The 22,990-nt window shown below is 38.2% G+C and overlaps 1 protein-coding gene across 1 annotated transcript in view; it reads left to right on the plus strand.

Moving 5' to 3' along the window:
- The window catches only part of CWF19L2 (CWF19 like cell cycle control factor 2), a 119,895-nt gene that overhangs the window by 44,793 nt on the left and 52,112 nt on the right, over positions 1-22,990 (plus strand). The window contains exons 9-11 of the mRNA XM_028105944.2: positions 2,599-2,695; positions 4,498-4,590; positions 22,058-22,171. Of these exons, the coding sequence (XP_027961745.2) occupies positions 2,599-2,695; positions 4,498-4,590; positions 22,058-22,171 (304 nt within the window). The remainder of the gene's footprint in view (positions 1-2,598; positions 2,696-4,497; positions 4,591-22,057; positions 22,172-22,990) is intronic.

Consider the following 22,990-nt stretch of genomic DNA (forward strand, 5'->3'; position numbering starts at 1 on the left):
TCCTGTCTGTTCTTTTTTCTCTTTTTCCTCTTCATCTGACTTATTTTATTTCATTGTATTTATTTTTTAAAGATTTTATTTGTCAGAGAGAGAGCACAAGCAGGGGTAGCGGCAGGCAGAGGTGGAATCAGGCTCCCTGCTCGATCCCAGGACCCTGGGGTCATGATCTGAGCCGAAGGCAGATGCTTAACCAACTGAGCCACCCAGGCGTCCCATGTCTGACTTATTTTAGATTGCGTATTTTTATGATTCTGTTTCATTTCTTTTGTTATTTTTTTGGTGTTATTTTAATGGTTTCTTTAGATTTGATAGTATACATCTTTAACTTACCCAGCTCCAGGTGGTATTATGCCACTGCTGTATGGCATAAGAACTTTACAATAGTTTATTTACATTTATCCCCCCGTCCTTTCTGTTAGCGTTGTCATATATTTCACTTATCCTTGTTATAAACCTCTCATGTTGTTACTATGTTTGAATAGTTAGTTGGAAGAGATTTATGTAATAAGAAAAAGTGTTATGTATTTACCCTTGTAGTCATCACTTCTGTTGCTCTTCCTTCCTTTGGGTTGATCCATATTTCAGTCTGGTATGATTTTTCTTCTGCCTGAAGGCTTTTCTTTAACATTCTTTCAGTTTTGTGTGTGAAAGAGTCTTCATTTCACTAAGTTTTTGAAAGATATCTTCACTTGATAAAGAATTCTCAGTTGACAATTCAAAGTACCTTACAGGTGTTGCTGTTCTTGCTTGGATTGTTTCTGATGAGAAATCTGCTGTCGCACTTATTGTTTCTCTGTGCCTAAGTGTCTTTCTTTTTCTCCCCACTATGGCTGCTTTAAAAGTGTTCTCTTTATCACTAGTTTTGAGCAATTTGATTATGATATGCCCTGATGTAGATAGTGTGTGTGTGTGTGTGTGTGTGTGTGTGTGTGTGTGTGTGTGTGTGTGTATGTGCGCGTGCTTGGGATTCCCTGAGATTCTTGGTTCTCCAAGTTTTTTAGTTTTTAGTAAATTAGGAACATTTGGCCTTTGTGTCTTCTGTCTCCCATTCTTTCTTCCAGGATCTCCAGTCACGTGAACAGAAGGGTATTTAAGGTTGTCTCATAGCTCTGAGGCTCTTTTTATTTTTTAAAATTATTTTTCTCTCTTTTATTTCATTTTGCCTGGTTCCTAAGGTTTCAAGTTCACAAATTTTTTCTTTGCAGTTTAATCTTCCATGAACCCTATCTAGTGTATTTTTTTTATCTCAGACATTGTAGTTTTCAACTGTAGAAGTTCAGTTCTGATCTATTTTATATCTTAGTGGTTTGTAACTTTTCAAACATATGGAATACAGTAACAGTAATAACTTTTACTGTTCTTATCTGCAATTTCTTACATCTGAATTGGTTCTGGGTTGATTTTGATTGATAATTTTTCCCCCTATTTGTGGGTCTTATTTTTCTATGTCTTTTCGTGTCTGGTAGTCTTTGGTTGGATACTAGATATCATGAATTTTACCTTGTTGAGTGCTAATATTTTTTCATTCTGGGAAATATTCTTGAGCTTTGTCCTGGGGCAACATGGTTAGGTTAGTTGGAAACTGTTTGCTCCTTTAGACTCTTGCTTTTAACATTTTGGTTCAGTGGGCTTAGATCAACATTTATTCTAGAGTTTATAATTTCCCAGTAATGAGGAAAGACCCTTAATACTTTACCCCGTGCTTTCTGAATGATGACTTTTGCTAGACTGGCTAGTGGGACCAGGCACTGTTCCCAGAATGCTGAATACTGTTCCTCTGATCTTTGGGATGGTGCTTTCCCCGACTACGGGTAGTTTCTTGCTGAATATTCAAGGGGAACTCTCCACACTTTTCTGCAGTTCTCTCACTGTGCAGTTTTCTCCTCCCTCTGGTTGCCTTGGAGTTCTCAAGTCTTAGCTATGTCTCTTTCGCTAAGGAGTCCTTCAGGCTCGGCCTACATTCCCCTTGCCTGCCCTGCAGGAATCTTTCATAAGGACTTCTTATATGCCAGGTTTCTAACCTTGGCTGGAAATTTCTCTTGTCTTCAGGGTATTGGTTTGGCACATGATCTTAGTTATAAATTAGTTTACGTTGTTTGAGTTATTCAGGGTTTATTTTGCAAAAGAACATATGGTCATTATTTTTATTCTTTGAATGCAGTTAAATATGTCATTTCCTGGTTACAGTTTCTTAAGTAATTATCACACCAAACAAGACTTGCCCCAGCCATGTAGAATTATGGCCTGATTCTAGTGTTCTAATTTTCTTTTGTTTGTTTCCTTTTTAAAATGCATATGGAAATAATAGTAAAGAATAGTTGACATATTATTAATCTCATTGTTGCTGGGACTTTGGTCAGTTATTATTATAACTGCCATAGGCCATTGCGGCATTCTCATGGAGAACCTTAAACTGTTGATTTTTGGTGAATCATTGAAGCTTTGGTTTTTGTTTGTTTTGTTTTTAAGGTTTTAGAATCATGATCTATTGGTCCTAAGTATTTTGTTGAGGTCAATTAAAATAACATTTCAGTCTTGATGTCGTTACTTGCAGTGTCCCTATATTTCATATGCTCTTAATCTGTCTTGTTCAAGCAGAGGTGGTCCTGAGGATGATTCCATCCACATCTTGAGTGTTGATGAGAAGAATAAATTGGGAGCCAGGATTATCAAGGCAGAGATGATGGGAAATATGGTAAGTCTTCTGTGTCATTCTAAGGAGAATAGAAATTAACTCTTTAACTTCTTACAAGTAATTTTGGAAGTTTCTTCAAGTGTGGATATAGCACAGTATGAAAAATAACTGCTGCTTATTGATTCTTTAAAGAGATTCTTGAACATTTCTAAAAACAGTTTTGTCCATTCTAAATAAAGTGTCTACTTTTCCTGTCAGATTTTTGAAAATTAAGATCCTAGGGAACAAAATGTTTTTAAAATTTCCTTTCTACTTTGCAATTTTAGTGTAGCATATTTGAGGGAGATGAAGATGTCATTATCTTCTTTCCCGGTTTTAGTCACATGTTATTAAGAGTGTGTATTGCTTTCTTAGATTCCCTTACTTAGGAACCTAACAAATGAGCTTCTAAAAAAGACGGTTAATTCATTTGTCCAAATTTTAATGGAATATGTTTATGCCTGATAAGCATTAGATGCTTTGTATAGGTTAGCTCATTTAATTTCCATAATAGTGTTACGATTTAAGACTGATTTACCCCAGAATTCAGTAGAAAGTGGGGAGGATTTGGTGAGAGCTACAACCTCTCTCTATTTATCGATTATTTATGTGTTAGAGGGTCGCATTTCTGGTACACGTTAAGTCATGCATGGCAGAATAGCGAAGCCAGACAGCTTCACATGTCTTGACAGAATCGATTCCCTCATAGGAATGTACTCGTCACAAACCCAAACATCAGTGAGCTCTAAGTGATCTTCCCTTTGGTTGTACTGTCAGTATGGCACTGTTCAATAGAATACAAGGTGGCCAAACAAGATGCTTTTGTTTTTATTAGATTGTGTGTCTAATAAAAGGCATATCTTGCATATGTTGCTCTTTCTCTTTGAATCTGGACTTTGGTAACACTGAACTTCAGCTCAGCCCAGATAAGAGAGACAAACCAACAAAAACAATAATAATAGCAGAAAATAAAGTTTGAGTTTTGAGAGCACAAAGGAATTAGTTTGAAATAATGAAGGAGAGGTCACCAAGTTAGGTTAATTTATGTTAAAAGAAGTGTTCCTTTGGTCATGGAACCCCTGCAGTGGAGAATACTCTTCTTTGCTTGTCATATACTTCTATTTGTTTAATTTATTTTTTCATGTGTCAGTTATCTTATACAAATTTCTATAGACTTCCTAGAATAAAAATGAAATATATTCAGAGTTCTTATTTAAATTACCCAACAATACAGAAAGTACTATTTTAAATCTTGTTAAGGATTTCTTGTTACGATAACTGAAATTTTGAGTAATGGATGTTTATAATATCAAAAGAATTATAAAAATGTTCTTTTTTTTTTAAAGATTTTATTGATTTGAGAGAGAGAGAGAGAGAGAAACAGCATGAGAGGGGAGAGGGTCAGAGGGAAAAGCAGGCTCCCCGCTGAGCTGGGAGCCCGATGCGGGACTTGATCCCAGGACTCCGGGATCATGACCTGAGCCGAAGGCAGTCGCTCAACTAACTGAGCCACCCAGGCACCCCAAAAATGTTGTTCTTAAGGTTAGGTATTTTGTCTATGCCCCTGTCTCTCCCCTAAAATATATGTCCTTGTAATTATTTACCTTCAAAGCATAAACAAATGGCACAGGTATCTGAGAAGTGTGGAACTGAGATACATTCATTAAAAAGCAATTTACCAGGCTGTGAGTTGGTAACTGAATTTAGGTTATGGCTACATGGGTGTTCACTATGCTCTTTTCCCTTCTGTCGTGTAAATTTGAATTTATACAGTGAGGAATTAAACTATATGTGACACATTTTTCTTATTTTTCCCTTTGAAGGAATTAGCAGAACGACTTAAAGCTCAACTTGAAAAGGCAAATAAATTTAAAGAAACTGTAACACCGATATCCTCCAAAGAATCTGGGGTAGGGGTAAGTAATGAAAGTTTGTTTGTAGGTATGTGATTACCTTGCATAATAATATTACTTGGCAGTGGTAATACTTTAATGTAAAATGTTTGTGTATCTGTGTCAGTGTGTTTATATGTGTGTCTGCTTGTTTTTGAAATTCATTTTCATATGTATTGTCTTATGTTCCACATCTGTGTCCTGGTGGGAAAGAGAGGCCTGGTTTTATTTTGGACTCTGCCGTTTACTGACTCTGACTTCGCAGAAAACACACTGGTCCTTAAATTCTTCCCCTAGAGAATGAGAGACTGGAATTTGGTATCTGTTTCATATAAAACAAACTATTGTGTTCGAGGATTCATTTGTCCATTGGTTAGTGAACAGAACAGATAAAAGCACCTGCCCTTACGGAGTCTCGTTTGGGTAAGGAGAGGCAATAAACGACACACGTAAGAAATTGTACAGCATATTAGAACGTTCGACACCCATGGAAAGCCAGTGGGGGTCTTGAGTGCACAGTGTGTTGGTGGCTTTGAGGACACAGGCTAATTGTGGTTGAAAAAGTGACACGGATGCGAGGATTTGAAGTGGAACAGTGGATCTGTGTATCTGGGTGAAGAGCACTCTGGGCATGAGGAGCAGAGGGTTCCCGAAGATGGGGACATCTGTGATGTGTAGGAGGAACCGCAAGGAGCCCAGTGTTGCTGGAGTGGAACAGCAGGAAGACGGGGACGTAGAAGCCCCAGGTTAGAGAGGCCGTGGGAGCCTGATCATGTGGAACTTGAAAGTCAGGGTAAGGAAGTGGGTTTTATTCTGAGTGAGGTGGCATTGAAGGGTTTCCAGTGGAAGATCTATTTTGGCAGGACTGTCCTGCCTTCTTTGTTAAGTGTAGACTGAAGGAGTGTAAGAGCAGAACCTGGAATCTAGAAAGGCTCTGACAATAATCACGCCAAGAATGGTAATGGCTTTGACCAAGAGAGTAGCCCCGGAGGTGGTTAGAAGCAGTTAGGTTCTTTTTTTTTCTTTTTTTTAAAGATTTTATTTATTTGAGAGAGGGAATGAGATAGAGCATGAGAGGGGGGAGGGTCAGAGGGAGAAGCAGACTCCCTGCTGAGCAGGGAGCCCGATGCGGGACTGGATCCCGGGACTCCAGGACCATGACCTGAGCCGAAGGCAGTCGCCCAACCAACTGAGCCACCCAGGCGCCCAGAAGCAGTTAGGTCCTTATATGCATAAATATTTCCTGGATGCATTTTGAAAGGATTTTTATGATGGTTTAGATGGGAAGATGTATGAGATACAGAGGGGCGGCCAAGTGACTTCAGAGGTTTTAGCCTGAGAAGCTGGAAGACTAGAGTGGCCGTTCTTGGCGGTGTCGAAAGAGGGGGAGTCTGTTTTGGGGTAAAGAGTAGTAGTTCTGTTTTAGATACATTGAGCTTGGATGTCTTTTAGATGTGGAACAAGTGGAGATGTCCGGGAGGCAGGTTGATATTGGGAGTTGGGGGAAGCCTGAGCTGGAGATAGAAATTGGGGAGCTCTTGACATTAGAAACGGTATTTAAATCCATGAAACCACATGAAATTGGCACAGGAGTAAGTGTAGATAGGAAAAGGTGGAAGGCTGAACTGGGTGTATTACAGTGTTGAGAGCATTGTAATGAGGTTTATAATTGATTTTAAAGGACTGCTCTCAAATATTTATATAATTTAATGTCCACGTGTGAGGAGATGAGAATGTGCGAAGTCAATTCCGTAGGGTTTTCTGCAAGCTTATTGGGGGTTTAGATCGTAGGGGAGAGTATGTTTATGAAATTGGCTGTTTTGACGACGCTGTGCTAGCTCACGTTTTAAAAAAGTGGTTAACGTAGAATTTCTTACACAGATTAAGGAGTTGAGAGTGAGATGCTACGCGTAGAATTAAGAAGTAGCTGAGTGTGGGGCGCTGTACGGTCTGTCTTCCACACTTCAGCCACACAATTGTTTTCATGCCTCCTTGTGGTCATAATACTTCTGTAGTCTAGGACTTCCGTGTGGTTTCTTTGTGCTAACTCTGATAAATGCTAGATCTTCCTACGGTATGGCCCTCCGCAGACCAGCCCGCTTTCCAGCCTCACTGCCAAGACGCTCATAGGTAACGTACGTGTCTCTCACGTTTACACATGCTGTTAATTATCTGTGCCAGGTACCACCCTCTCGAGGCTTGTCCCCTTTTCAGTTTGTCTTTACTTCCTTCTGAAGCCGTTTCTCTCATCCTCCCAAAAAGTTGTAACCTGTTCTTGTTTTGAAACTTTGAAGACCCTTAAAGTATTCTCTGTGGAATTTATCTCTTCACATGGTATGTATTTGTATTCTTGTCATTGCCCTGTAATCTATACCTGTTTCTTTCCTGACACTTGTCACTTTATATAAAAGGGTTCTAAAGCTGTGGCTGGACTTCAGAGAGTTCTTGAAATTGAAGGCAATTCAACTGAAAAAATTGAAGCAGATCTTTTAAATACCTTTTTTCCCCCCGCTGGTTTAAGGATGTCATATAGTAACTGACAGACTATATCTCATCCCTTAAGCACATAACTTTATAATATTACTGATACCTGGGCTTTTTAGCTCCTCCTAGCTTTTCAGCGGTGGACCTCATCACCCAGTGGAGTAGGGTTCGAAGTTGTATTCCAAGTAGGACACAAAATTGACTTTCCAGTTGTAAACTCTTTAGGAAACTGAATAGCCTGGAAGCTTCATCTAGAAAGATTTTCATTCTAAGGATTCTTTGACCACAAAGAAAAATTTTTGTCTTCTCTGCAGAGATGGTACACGTGCACATTCTGTTCGAGCTTTACCAGACACACGTGCAGAACAAACGTCTACGCACAATTCTGAAAGAGTTCTCTGCTGCCAGTAAAATCATTCATTCTCTCAAGGCCCGGGGCCTTGACTTAACTAACTGCCTTTCAGAGTAGTTTTGTTCAGAAATGAGAGTAGAATACGAAGTTGTTTACTACCTCACAGAAATTTCCTGACTTATTAGAGGAAAGTCTTGAGATGCTTCTTATAAAAATTTGAGAGAAAATCTCGTTCACAGAACAGTTGAACAGACAGGAGGGCTTTCATTGCATAGTTTGTGTTAGAAATATTAGGCTGTACGAACAAGGTAAATCTCTCAACTCAGCAATCTATGAATATTGTTTTGGCTTTAGTAAAAAAACGACCAGCATTTGTAATTATTAGTTTGCTTATTTCTCTTCCCTTTTAGAGAGTGAAATATTTAGTATTTAGGAGAAGGAGTGTTTCTCTCAGTTCATATCTTGTGCCTTGAGTAGTGCATGGCACTTTTGTAGACAACCAAGAAATACTTGAAGTATTTGTTGTATGAATGCCTTCAATTTATTTTATCACTTACAATTTTCTTTTGTAAATCTTAAAAATGACCCATGAACTTTGGAATCCTCTGGTCCGGCCTTCCCTCGAGTATACTTCCTTATTGAAACAGCCCCACTGCATAGTATTTCCATCTAACTTGTGCTTGGACACTGAGTGATGAGTTCTGGAAGACTACCTATTCTCTCTCAGGACAGATCGAATCCTAATTCTTTAACGTAATAGATCCTAATCTGCCTTCCTGTAACTTCTCCCTGTTAATAGTCCTTCAGGGAATCACATTGTGGACACATTTAATCTAAGGGAATTCAGCTGCAAATCCAGCTTACCATTTGTGGTGGATAATGAGCTAGTTATTGTGTGATGTGCTCAAGTTTTGTTTGCATAGCTGGCAAAAAAGAGATATGTTTTTATAGTCCCTGGCACCTGTGTGGGGAGGGTTTCGTAGACATTCTCCTGAAAGAAATTGAGGAATTAATGGAAGGCCTTAGAGAGCCTTGGAGAAACATTAACTAATGAATAATTAAAGAAACAAACTCATTTGTGGCATTTTGTACATAAAGTGAGGTCCAGTATTTCCAATAGTAGTTTGACCATACTGGACCTTAACACTGTCTTTTGACTCTGATTCTTGAATACATTGTGAGTTCACTATAATACAATCACTGTGATTCCCAGAGTATGGGTATGCCTAGACTATTTTACTGTGTTTTGGCATTCCAGTCTCTGCAGCTGATCCTCATAAACATAGTAAAAGAGAAAAAAATTAATTACAAGATTGAAATAACTGTCGTGTTGAAGCTTTGCCTTTCATTTTTAAGCAGTGAGGTTGGGCCTCACTGCTTAAAATATACTTAAAATATACCAAATACTTCTCAGTCCCTTCTTTGCAGAAGTCACTTAAGTCACTTAGGTTCTCTGTTTTCTAAGTCGAGTATTTGCATTTCCGCCACTGCTCACCATGTTACGTTACCATAGATATACTTTACTTGGTGGTGGCCTTTCCTGCCACAGAAGAGGAGCACAGAGATGTTCTCTGCCTTTGGTCATTTAGCTAGTTTCTTCCCTAGCCAAGGAAAACAAGTCCGTGGCTGTACCTGTTTTGTATATGGTTCTACTTCTTTTCTTACCATCCCCAAATTATCTCATTTCTGTGGTCTACAATTAGAAATGTTATCGATGTTACTAGAGGGCTTATTTCTTTAAATAAACTATTTCTAAGGAGTCAACATTTTAAGCTAAATTAAAGCCGAACAATTTCATAGATGATATGTAAATACAAACACATTTTATAGTAACATGGAATCTTATATCTGTTCATTCTTCTTGCATCTTGCATCAAATTCTTCATGAAATAGTATTGGCATTACCTGCTAAATATTTCTAAATCTGCTGTTTGCTTTTCTTCTCTGCCCCATCAACTCTTTGTGCCTGTCAGCTCTTTGTCATCATCGTCTGGACCTCGGAGTGGCTTTCCCTCCAGGCTCATTGCCTTTGCACAAAGCATTTCCTTTGCTTAGAATATTATTCTTCTTTCCCTCTATTCCCTTAGTTACCTCCTGTTCATCCTTTAGATCTTAACTCAGACATCATATTTTCCTTTGGAAAGCATTCTCTCTAGAAAGAAAACTTATAAATAAGATCAGTTATACAAATATATAATTACAGCTTTGATGGTCCTCCAAAGGAAAAGTATAGAAGTGTGGGGAGAGCGAAGAGGACCCAGTGCAGTCTGGGCATCCAGAGAATGTTTTGAGCCTGTAGCCATTATTTTTGGCTCTTATCACCATGTTTGTAACTTTGCCAAAGGAAGAGCTTTTCTCTTTATGACAACTCTCTGTAAGACTTATTTCTAAGCCACAGAAATAATCTTCAGCATGGCTGCTAAGTATTATCCTGGGTGTGAGTGATGACCCATAGGCACCCGTCACTGAGTAGGAAATACCAGCTTTAATGACTTGTTGGCCGTATTTAATTGTTAATGCCATCTGGGGTAGGATATTTTTTTTTATTGTTTTGTGAAGAATATTCTCTCAAATGTAATAATTTAGAACAACTTGTAATTATTTTGGATAGTTGTGATTGTATATGTATCACATTGAATTTTGGTATGAAGAATTCTCTTGTGGACTCTCAAGTTGTGAACCAGGGTCCTCCAGTAGTTACTGAAGCCGTAACTAGTTAGTTGGTTTTCTTGGAGAAGGAAGAATGACCCAGGAGCAACCTCTTTCTTCCATCAGTTCACCTCTGTTCCCTCAAATGCTCATCAGTCCACTATCATCATTGTTTCATTGTTTTTCTTTTGTTTTCTGTTGTATAATTAAATTTAAGGGAAAAATGAAATGCTACCGCATATTGGCAATAGTGAGTCCTGAGACTGCCATGTTCTCTTGAAGGGTTTGATTCTAATACATTGTTTTCTGGATTTCGGGGGGGGGGGCATGGAAGAATGAGGTCACGGATTGACATTGTATATTTGCAATTTAAGGGTGCAATTTTAAGTGAAACAAATCAACCCCAAAGTAAATTTTATCCTTTTATGTATTTAAAAAATTACTTTGGCTGTATTGTAGTATGCATGATTACAAGTTAGTTATAAGAAATCAAATTTAATGTGTTTTTAGGAAAGCTAAAAATAAAATTTTTTTAAAATACTCTTTTCTTATTTTGGGGGTGATTGTTTTGTTGAGGGGCTTCAGGGAAAGGTCAGAGGGCTGGAGGGCAGTGAGATAACGTCCTCGGCCCAGCTGTGGTCTTCTCAGCTTTATAGTTGCCGAAAACAAAGTGCAGTTTTCACTTTTGTAGTGCAAAGTACGTGTGCACATACCAAACATGTTCGGAGCGTGATAACTGTAGTAGACGGTTGCTAATAAAGATTTATGAGGAAGAGAAAATAAAATTAGTTGGGTCGAACTAAACACAAAAAAACAAGAAAACAAAACAAAACACTTGAAGTTGTATCATGATGAGTCATAGAAAAAGTTTATGGTATTTGTTATGTTCCCGTCTACCCAGAAACATCCAGTATATCATCCATGTGTGATTCTCTGAATTAAGTCTAAATATTAAGTGATAAAACATAGTTTGGCTTAGAAATCTGTGCCATCAGAGCGTTATAGGATATGTTTAATAAAGAATTATTACCTTAAGAAAACCACTTTGCTTCTAATTCCTTTAATAATATTTTTTACTTAGGTTCTGTTTCTGAGTTTATTTCATTAAATTTCAAGAAACAATATTATTTTTCAGGACAGTGGTATTTATTGATGTGTATAGTATTACAACTACTAGCATTATTAATAGTAATAGATGATATTTTTCGAGGGCATGCTATATGCCAGGACTTGTTTTAATCACTTATTTATAGAAATTTATTTAGTTCTCATTAAAATTCCGTGAAGTCATTTATCTTTAGTTTTTGAATAAATTGAGTGCAGGATGTTGTGGGTCTCGTTAAGTTTTAATTTGTTGGCAAGAAATGAGGTCCGGTATACACATACACATGTAATTTACAGTTATTTAAAATAAATAAAAATTATTTAAAATAATTCCTTTGACATAGATTAATGAGCTGATTTTTGAAATTTGAATTTTGAAATATAAAAAGAGAACCTAGATGTTGGAACCGATTTCGTATGTGACAGTTATGTAAGCTCAAATACAAAAATTTAAGTTGCCTAGAAATGCTCACACAATTAGAAAATTTCTATTATGGACTTTACAAATAAACTAAAGTATATTTTTCTTTATTTTTTTATCCTTAGGTGACTTTTAATTACAATATGTATTCTTTGTAGAAATGTGGAAAATGCAAAAAAACGTAAAGGAGAAAATAAATCACCCCAAATCCTACCACTCAGGGATTATACACTGATAAAATTTTTTTAAAGATTTTATTTATTTGAGAGAGCGAGAATGAGAGAGAGAGAGCACATGAGAGGGGGAAGGGTCAGAGGGAGAAGCAGACTCCCCGCTGAGCAGGGATCCCGATGTGGGACTCGATCTCGGGACTCCAGGATCATGACCTGAGCAGTCACTCAACCAGCTGAGCCACCCAGGTGCCCCTAAAATATTTTAAAGTATTTCCCTCCAGATTTATTTCCTTCCTTCCTCCCTAATAACATGTTAAATATTTTTGCACAATTGACAAAGCAATGCAAAAAAGACAAAAAAATCTACATTTAAAAAATATTTTTATGTTTCCCTCAAGTCTCTGTCCATTATAACTATGAAAGCACATGCATAATTTTACATAATTATAGTCTTTTTTTATTCTGCTTTTCTCTACTCATCTGTCAACAGCGTTTTTCCATGCTGCACAATTATTTATTATTAAATGAAATTGTAATCATATCAGCATATTTTGTGTCCCACTAATACAATTTCTAAAATTTATTTTAGGAAGGGAGACTGAAGAAGTTCACAAGGACGTATTTCTCCCTGCAAATTCGCCTGCCCACCGCCCCCCTCCAGAATCACATTTCTCTTAGCGGTTACTCAGAACTTGTGCCATTCTCCCCAGATTCCCTGCTTTATTCTTAGCAGTCACTTTGCTTCCTACCTGATGATTGGGAAAATAGAAATTATAAGGTTGAATGTTTTCAGTGCCTGTCTGTTGTCCCTGTCCCCAGAACAGTAGTCTTTCTACATCTCTCATCTGGCAGTGGGAAAAGTGTTTTCATTTCCTCGAAGGCCAAAGTTCTTTACCAGTGCTCTGATCTTATTCCTTTTCTAGCCTCTAGAACCAGTTCCCACCTTCTCTTGTGTGGAATCTTTAATTTCTCTCTTTGGCCCCTTTCTCATTACTTGCAAATACGCTTAAGTTGCTGTGTCTCTAAACAAACAACTTTCTATTTTCTTAGCAACTTCATTGCTAAGAAAAATTCTGGCACACCAGCAAGGCAAGGTGGTCTCGGCAAAGGAGCATGGGTGAAGGTGCAGAGGTGAGAGGGAGATGGTGTCATCTGACGATGGTGGCGTCTTCTGAATGGCTACAGAGTGAGGTATGAGTGAGGGAAGAGGAAGAAGGCATTGGATAGGTAAGCAAGGATCTCTGTTCTCATCCGGGCTGTATCTTAGTTTCGCGGTTCCAGTTAACATCTTTTTGTGGATGATCTGAGCTCTGTGCCGAGCTCTGAACTAGTGTTTTCAGTTGTCTGCCTGACTTTTAAGGGTGTACCGTAACTTCAGAATGTATAAAACCATCCTCTTTACATACATAATTTTCTTTCTCTTTTTAAAAATTTTTTTATTTAAAATCAATTTAATTAACTTATACAGTATTATTAGTTTCAGAGATAGAATTTAGTGATTCATCAGTTGCATATAACACCCAGTGCTCATTCCATCAGATGCCCTCCTAATGCCCATCACCCAGTTACCCCAGCCCCTCACCCTCCTTCCCTCTAGCAACCCTCAGTTTGTTCCCTAGAGTTAAGAGTTTCTTATGGTTTGCCTCCTTCTCTGTTTTCCTCTTATTTTATTTTTCCTTCCCTTCCCCTGTGTTCATCCCTTTTGTTTCTTAAATTCCACATATGAATGAAATCATATGGTATTTGTCTTTCTTTGACTTATTTCACTTAGCCTAATACCCTCTAGTTCCATTGATGCTGTTGCAAATGGCAAGATTCATTCCTTTTGATGGCTGCATAATATTCCATTGTATGTATGTACCACATCTTCTTTATCCATTCATCTGTCGATGGACATCTGGGCTCTTTCCACAGTTTGGCTATTGTGGACATTGCTGCTATGAACACTGGGGTGCGGGTGCCCTTTTGGATCCCTACATTTGTATCTTTGGCGTAAATCCCCAGTAGTGCATTTGCTGGGTCGTAGGGTAGCTCTATTTACAACTTTTTGAGGAACCTCCACACTGTTTTCCAGAGTGGTTGCACCAGCTTGCATTCCCACCAACAGTGTAGGAGGGCTCCCCTTTCTCCGCATCCCCGCCAACATCTGTCGTTTCCTGACTTGTTAATTTTAGCCATTCTGATGGGTGTGAGGTGGTATCTCATTGAGGTTTTGATTTGGATTTCCCTGATGCCGAGCGATGTGGGGCACTTTTTCATGTGTCTGTTGGCCATTTGGATGTCTTCTTTGCAGAAATGTCTGTTGATGTCATCATTTTCCTTCTCTTACTTGCATGCTCATCCTGCTGTTTTTCTGAATTAAAAACCATGGAGAGGCTCTTAATTCCTTCTTCTGGCAGCACATTCAAGTGTCACCAAGTACTATTGTTTTACTTGCCTTCCCTCCTGTACATACCTCCTCCTTTTAGTATCTGCCGTCACTGCCTCGGTCACTGCCCCACCATCTCTTGCTTAGAGGATAGCAGTAACATCCTACATGCTCTCCTTGCCACTCTTCCTTTGTTCATCAGCGTGTTCTTTAAATTGCCTCTAGACTTCATCTGAATGCAGTTGTGGTAGAGTCGGAAGAACGCTGGATTTGGGCAGTAAAGCTCAGGTCATGTCTGTTCCTACTCCTTTAGCCAAGTTAGTTATCTAGAAACAAGAGCCTTGGAAATATTTTTGAGAACTTTAAAATGTAATATAAATTTAAAATTTGTCTAAAACATGAATATGCCTTTACTTAGAAATCTTTCAGCAGTACTGGATCTTTGTGCTTTGTTTCCTGTACTTATTAACCCTTTGCCCTTTTATCTTTGTTTCAAAAGACCCAGTTCACGTGTTCCCAAGAACGCGTTATTTCTCCATCCCGTGTGACCTGGTCCTACTTGATTTACATTTTATCTTACTTAATAGTCTAGTGGTGATTTGTATAAACTCCCTTATTTCCTCTTTCTCTCCCTCTCCCTGCCGTTTATGAATTCCTTAACAACTGGAACCATGTCTTGTTCATCGCATTAGACACATTCATGCTGTTGGATTATATAATGAGAGAAGTGGTTCTGAGTGATAGGAGTTCATTGATCCAATGGAATGAAATGAAACAGAATATTTTTAAAAAATGAAAAGTCTGCAATGTTTTTGATTTAATTTTATGCCAGTTACGGACCTGTCTTTTCAGATTGCCCAGTTTCATCCCACAGCTAGACAGTATCATAAAATATATTAAATCAACAGTTAAAATTGGGCTTGGTTGTTGAGTCCTTAGTCAGGTACTCAGGCCTTCTCAGGAGGTGTGCAGCCTTTCATTTTGGTGAAAGAGATTTTTTTGTAATTGAAAAACATATCACCAGTTAAAGGAGCATTGCCAACTTACCTTTTCTTTCAGAAAGTCAGTGTTTACCAAAATATCATCTTTATTAACTCATTTTACTAGAGAAATGGAGTAACAGAAATAGCATGTGGGATTTTTAAGCCAAAGATTTAGAGTCAGGTCTGGAGCTTCATCATTTATTACACATGATCCTTAGGAGCCTCCCTTATGTGGCTTAATAATACCTGTGTTATAAGATTCTTAAAATTAAATGAGATATATTTTAGAACTTTATAAAATTATACAAACATTAATTTCTCTTTGGAAAAGCTGTCTTGGTTTGCTTTTATTTTTTTTTAATTTTTAATTTTATTTTATTAACATATATAATGTATTATTTGTTTCAGAGGTACAGGTCTGTGAGTCATCAGTCTCGCACAGTTCACAGCGCTCACCACAGCACATACCCTCCCCAGTGTCCATCACCCAGCCACCCCATCCCTCCCACCCCCTCCACTGCAGCAACCCTCAGTTTGTTTCCTGAGATTAAGAGTCTCTTATGGTTTGTCTCCCTCTCTGGTTTCGTCTTGTTTCATTTTTCCCTCCCTTCCCCTATGATCCTCTCTTGTTTCTCAAATTCCTCATATCAGTGAGATCATATGATAATTGTCCTTCTCTGAGTGACTTATTTCGCTTAGCATAATACCCTCTAGTTCGATCCATGTTGTTGCAAATGGCAAGATTGGTTTGTTTTTAAATAGGAAAAATAAGGCAGTTTTCAGATTTCGTTGCTGTTGATGTATTAAATAACCTGTGTTGTCCTTAAATTTATCTATTTCATAAGTATCAAAATAACCTTTTTTTTTAATATCCAAAAGAACTCTCTTATTTTAGTGTGGAAAGATTCCAGAATGTCAGTTAACACTTAAAAAATTTCTTTTTTTTTTTTTTAAAGATTTTATTTATTTATTTGACAGAGAGAGACACAGCAAGAAAGGGAACACAAGCAGGGGGAGTGGGAGAGGGAGAAGCAGGCTTCCCACTGAGCAGGGAGCCCGATGCGGGGCTCGATCCCAGGACCCTGGGACCATGACCTGAGCTGAAGGCAGATGCCTAACGACTGAGCCACCCAGGTGCCCCAACACTTAAAAATTTTCTTAAACTCCTTTCCTCCTCTCATCCCTCCCCACCTTGGCGAATGCTGAAAGGAGTCTGGTTAAAAATATAATGTAAAGTTACGTGTTTTTTCATGGGTAGCTTCATATGTAAGGATTACAAGGAAGCAATGATGAAAGAAGGAAAGGAATTAAAGAATTGAATTGGTTTTCGTATTATGCCAGTGCCAGATATTGTACCGGTTCTAGAAAATATCTGTTAACAAAATTAAAATTGTTAGTAGTTAAACATGTCTCCAAATAATCCTACTTCTGAGATTGTGAGGTGTAGTCTAGCATTAATTTTTACTTAGTTTTTTAGTAATGATCCTTAGCAGTAATATTTAATTTTCTCAAGCTTGTACACATTTAGAATTCATCCAACTAGCAGCTTTAGGACAAAGAGGTTAGGCAGGTCACTATAATACTAATTAATGGTATATTAATTATTATGCCAATAAATATGTGCCTTTGTTCTAATTCTAGAGCATGTTCTAGCAGAATTCCGGTATTGACAGGGGTACTTGAGGACCTGAGAGGATGTGGTCCTGGCGAAGGTTTTTAGTTTGTGCTGGGCCGTCTCTTATCTTCTGAATCTCAGTATTGATGTGGAGTTTCACAGGGGTCCCCACAACCTAATATGTTTGGAAAATCATGGGGCAGTGCTTCTGAGTGCTCTGACTAGAGGTGTGTTAGTGCTTTGAGGCCTTCACTCTGTACGAAAACAGAGCGATCACAGACAAAATATAAAGAGAATTGGAAGAGATGTTACATGCTCAAAAGTAAAGATAGACTTCTCTGAACTGAACGGAAGTATAAAACAGTAAGGATCTGGAGCTTGCTGGGATCTGACTCCAAAAATAGGCAGAGCAGCTGAGGACTGAGCTGCTCCCAGAGGGTGGGAATCAGATCCCCTCACACAGCCTCTCCCTGCCTCATGCTGGGTGGAGGGCTCCTGAGGAAGGTCTGGAAATGGCCTGAGGACTTAGCGCTGTAACTCCTAGGAAATGATGGAAGAAGGCAGACAGAGGCTTGAAGCCGTGACTTGGACTACGTGAAATAGCCCCAGTCTCACAGGGTGTGAGATACTGTTGTAAGAATCGGGAGTCCTCATGGACTGAGTGGAGACACTGTCAAAACAGCCTTTTTCTGAAGGGTGGGAGGAGAGGCAGAGAGGCAGGAGGGAAGGAAAACACCCTCCCATCAAGCTTGCACACTCGCATGCCAGAAAACGTAGTAAAAAATAATTGGGTTGTAAACACTCATTGCCATTGAATTTAAAATGGCGGCACAGTCTCAAGAGGACTTTAAGGATGTTTAGTAGCTTCAGTTCTGAAAACAGAATAATATTCTAAAGAAAAAGTGAAACAATAGTAGATGTATATGAAGAATAATAATATCCTAGGAATTTTAGAGAGGAGAGGGGTTAAATCCTAGGAAAGACTCAGTCAGATCAAGAAAGGTTTAGATAAATGAAAGAGAACTAAAAAGTGTAGGCTAATATTTATTGATCACTCACTTTATTCTTAGGCGTTGTTTTAAATAACGTGTATGTATTAATTTGTTTGATCCTAAAAATACCTTGTTATTTTGTTTATCTTTATGAATGAAGAAATCGAGGTAATTAAGTGACGTGCAAGGTTCTGTAATGAGGCAGGGTTGGCACATGGGCATTCTGGCCCCATGATCTGCACACCAGCATGCTGTTCTGCCTATAGCAGGGACCAGGAGCCCCCCTCCCCCCAGTGCGGAAGAGAGACGAGAAAACATATTGAAGAGTAGATAATGAAATTCCTGAAATAAAAACTAAAAGTGAATAGAAGTGATAAAAAAAAAACAGGAAAGAAATTAATAAAATAGATGAGCCTCTAGGAAGGCTGATCAAGGGGCGGGGAGAAGACACGAATAAACAGTTGTTATGAATTGAGAAAGGGAGATGTAACTAAGGCTGCTTGGAGTCCGTCTGGTACCATCACCATGCTTCCTTTGAGCTTATCAAGTCCTGTGAATAAGTGTACAAATGAACAAATAGCCTTGGGCCAGGTACACATGTTGATGAGTGGAAAGCACTCACCGCCTCGGCTGGGAACTTGTGTGTAGTGAATAACCTGCTCTGTGGACATAATTAGAGATACAGTAGAGATTGTTTAAAAGTCGTGAAAATACTGTGAACTATCATAACTGCTTATTTGTTGGCATTTTAAAAGATAGACACATGTTCTGTGGCCCTCAGTGTTGACAGACTTGCAGAATACCAACTAGTGGGAAAATCTGGCCTGGTGGAAGAGGTTTCCCTTTATGCACAAGATGCCACAAATAGGTTTCAAACAAACATTTACAGCTTTCAGATACCAGCTTTGAAGCAAAGTGATGTATGCTTTTTCCTTTCCTTTTCTTTTTAATCAGTGTGTTACACACAAATAATGCTGGAAGGCCTGTGGGAAAGAAAGGCAATGTCTTGAGCCGTTTTCAGACCTTACCCCCGACCTGGAGGCAGCCACTTTCAGTTCTGGGCTCTTTCTTCTGGCTTGGTTGTTTCATGTATTTTTCCGTATCGTCTGGCTTTATTTTAACTGTGCCAGGTTATACCTGGTTTTCGTGGTGGCCACTGTGGCCAGAAATGGACGTCAGGCCCATGTTCACAAAATGAAAGGGCTCTGGGTCCCCATTCTCTCACCCTCCCTGTTACAACATGGATCTGTTTGTCATGCTGTCCAGCACTTGCAGGTTTTTAACCTGCTTGTTCTCAGGTAGTAAAAGTAATCATTAAATGATTCTGAATTAGTTTTATCACCTGAAGAGTAACGTAGATCCAAGGTTGGCAGACTTTTTCTCTGCAGACCAAAGAGTAAATATATTAGGCTTTATGGGCTTTCCAGGGTGTGTCGCGGCAGCTCAGGTACATAGCTTTGGAGCTGTCGTGAAATGAACATAAGACAATCTACAGCCCGTAGATAAATGAGTGAGCGTGGCTCTGTTCCAGTACAACGTTCTGGACACGAAAATGAGAATTGCATATAATTTTTATTCATCATGAAATATATTATTATTTTGATTTTTCCCTCAACCATTTAATAGTGTAAAAACCATTCTTAACTTGTGGGCCAAACAAACACAGGCAGCAGGCTGGATTTGGCTTGTGGGCCTTCATGTGTTGATCCTGTTGTAGATTCTTAAATAAGCCCCACGGTCTGTATTAGTGGAGTAGCAAATATGGAAATTGCTTAGTATCTCTGTCTTGGGTACCAAAGTGGGAACACATGGTGTCCCTTGGCACGCCCAGGAGCAGGAAGTAGAAAAGCACGGAGAAGAGGAGCACAGCTGGGAGTGTGATGGGCTGGCGATGGGAGTAGAATTAGTTTGTCCGAGGCACCGCTTTATTAATCCCGTCTGTGAACTGTCATTGTTTTTCGCCACCGTACCCGGTGCTGTAGATCCCGGGAAGCAGCCTGTCTATACGCTTTGGCCTGGAAAAGTGGCAAAGACAGATAGATAGTTGTAACTAGACAAATACTTACTAAAAACATTATGGTCTAGCAATATAAACATGCCTAAAATTATTTAGGAAGTAAAATGGACAGTAAATTTACAAAAACTATGAATGGCTAGAGAAAAAGTGAATTTGAGGAAGGCCATAGTATTTGAATTTGAAGGCCTTACGTGGTATGTTAAGGTGTTCGGCCTTTATCCCACCGTGTAGTACCATGTTTCTCAGACTGTACTGTAGGATCAGAGTGGTTTTTTGTGGGGTGTTTTTTTGGGGGGCGATTTTCCAGCCCATCATGAACTAATAGTTTTGTAAAACACAATAAAAATTATAGAAAAAATGAAATAAAGATATTCTAAAATGTAGGTCCAAGTTTTAATTTAGGTTGAACCAACATAAAATTACTGTTGAAGATTATTGTAAAAGTTTTTAAACACTCAGTTTTTGTACTTAACTCATTGTGGACTGATGACAAATATATCATGGCTGATAATTCTGACTGGTACTGGTTTGTGGGCCACACTTTGAAAGGTACTGATCTCTCCTGAGTAGTATGGGGTCCCTGCAAGTTTTTCAGTGAAGAATGACATAATTACATTTGTGTTTAGCATAATGAATTTTTTGTCAGTACGAGTGGCAATTATGTTCAGGCTGGAAGGATGGAAACCAAGGAATCCTGGAGTCATCAATACTTGGAATATAGCTCAAAATGGAGAAAAAAGTGAAGTTGACTTTCTTTATGCTGATTAATGCATGTAGAGAATAACTCATTCAATAGGCTGTACACTTCTTGTAGGCAGGGACTGTATTTCTTTTAGTAACTACATAAGGTAGGTACTTTTTAGGGTATTTAATGGATAATGGGTCAGAGAGAGGTAAGGCAGAACCAGGGAAGAGTAGAGTATTTAGAACACTGGAATAAGAAGAGCTTCAGGCTGAGAGTATAATAAACAGAATCAAATACTTTCACATCAAGGAAGATGGTAATTGGTAAGTAGGTATTAGATTTAGTAATTTGAAAGTCCTTAGGGAGATCAGCTTTAGCCATCTGATAAACTTAGATAAAAAATAAGGTGTTGCCCATCTCTGTTACCCAGTAAGAGAATGACGAGAGGTACCCTTTAAAATATGATACATCATTAATTAATGTTAACTAATTGAAAAAGAAAAGTAGTGATAACAACTTTACCATCTACTTAGTATTATATGTGAATGGTAGATCAATAATAGATACATATTTTTTCTTCCATTTTAACAGGGGAACTAAATCTCTATTGAATGGAATTGAAATTGGTTTTTTAATAATTGATTCTGATTTGAGAAAAAAATTGAAGTGTGAATAATCTGCTTGGACTTGTTTCAAACTGCTTTTTAATAAAGTAGATACCTAATATTTTTTATGTGATTCTTTGTTAGAACCTTTCTAATAACTTTCATTTTCCTCGTAGACTATAAGTTTAATCCTATTCTGTACCATACCAGGCATGTATTTGGCCAATAGTTTGTAGGAAAAAGATTATGGAGTGAAAGCAAGTGGGATATAACTTCTGAAGAGTCAGAGAAGTGGAAAGCATTTTAGGGCTATTAATGGAAAGAATAGAAGTTGTGTGGAGCATTGTTATAGCAGCTAACTTAGCAAGTTTGTTGTGTCATTTTGTTGCTTTATTTCTTTTTCTTTTCTTCTTCTTCTTCTTTTTTTTTTTTTTTAGAGCATTGCATGCACTTGAGTAGGGGGTGTGGTGGGGGTAGGGGAAGGGCAGAGGGAGAGAGAGAATCTTAAGCAGGCTCCACACTCAGCATGGAGCCTGACTCCAGACTCAGTCTCATGACCCTAAGATCATGACCTGAGCTGAAATCAAGAGTCGGGCACTTAACCCATTGAGCTACCCAGGCACCCCTCGTTGCTTTATTCCTTATAATCAGGTTTTAGTAGCATCTTTAAATTGAAGAAACGTTAAACATGACATCTGCTGAGTAAATTATGGGTACTCGCATACAATGCCTGTATGAATATTGGTACTTAGACATCTTTTAATATTGTCTAGATGGAAATGTTATTTGAAGTTTGCTTCTGTGATTGCTTTTTAAAAAAAATAAATAAATAAAATGAACCTTGGATTTTTTCCCCAACCTTTTCTCTGAAAAGATCGTGATTATTTTATATTATAGTGGGTAATGAAATTCCAGGAGACTGAAGATAACCTATAATTATATGTGGAAGCTAGAGTCATTTTTATGCTTTTTTTGATTACTGAATATAAATATTCAATATTCTTCACAATAATTTCAGAAGTTATCTCTAAATCTGTCCATAGAATGAAGACCAAGAAGTGATCCTGGTCAGAACTGATCAGTATGGAAGAGTGTGGCCTATACATACTCCAGGAAAATCTCTGGAATCTAAAGGAGGAAGAAGGAAGAGACAGATGGTGTGTTTAACAGAGGTCTTTGTTTATTAATTGAGTTCCTCTCTCCCCCGGCTTTCTTTGCATCAGACTACTTCAGAATATTCTGAGATGTAGGTTTATAATACAAATGTTAGAAGGTAGTAAATTATATTATTACTTTTATTCTTGGATATATCCCTTTGCATTTTACAAAATGCAGTCTGATTCAACTATAGTTTTCCAATAACTGTGAACATTGAATGTTTAAGGCAATTTTAATTTTGGGTGGGTGGGGGGGCTTAGGCAGAGAGAGAATCTTAAGCAGGCTCTGTGCTTGGACTGGAGCCTGATGCGGGGATTCAGTCTCACAACCCTGAGATCATAACCTGAACCGAAATCAAGAGGCATATGCTTAACTGATGGAGCCACCCAGGTGCCCTGGCGATTTTAATTTTGTGTACATTTTTTTGCCATTGTTTCTGGCTTCTTTTTACATATTTAACATAGCTCTTAGGGAAAATCTTGTTTTATCTAATTTGAGCCATGGTGATTGGATATCAATACATAATAATGTCTTAATTGTGTAGTTGCTCTGATCCTTTATAAACTTTCTTTTCTTTTCCATCTTCCAGCTCTACCAATTAGTTTTTAGCACTACGTTGAGGCTTTTGAGATGGTTAAAACAATGTATTTAGTTTTCCCAAGTTAGAATTTTTGTTATAGATTTGGAATATCGTACAAGGGGGTAATTGGGTCCACAGAAGATTTGTTCATTCATAATTTTTTGTCAGATGTTTATTATTTGCCTGTTGAGTGCCTACGCTGCTGGAGATAGTAATTCTTTCAGCAAATAGAGTGGGA

The sequence above is a fragment of the Eumetopias jubatus genome, unplaced genomic scaffold (genome assembly GCF_037043125.1).
Source record: "Eumetopias jubatus isolate StellerSeaLion01/CBP00866 unplaced genomic scaffold, mEumJub1_p1.0 scaffold_13, whole genome shotgun sequence".
Taxonomy (NCBI): domain Eukaryota; kingdom Metazoa; phylum Chordata; class Mammalia; order Carnivora; family Otariidae; genus Eumetopias; species Eumetopias jubatus.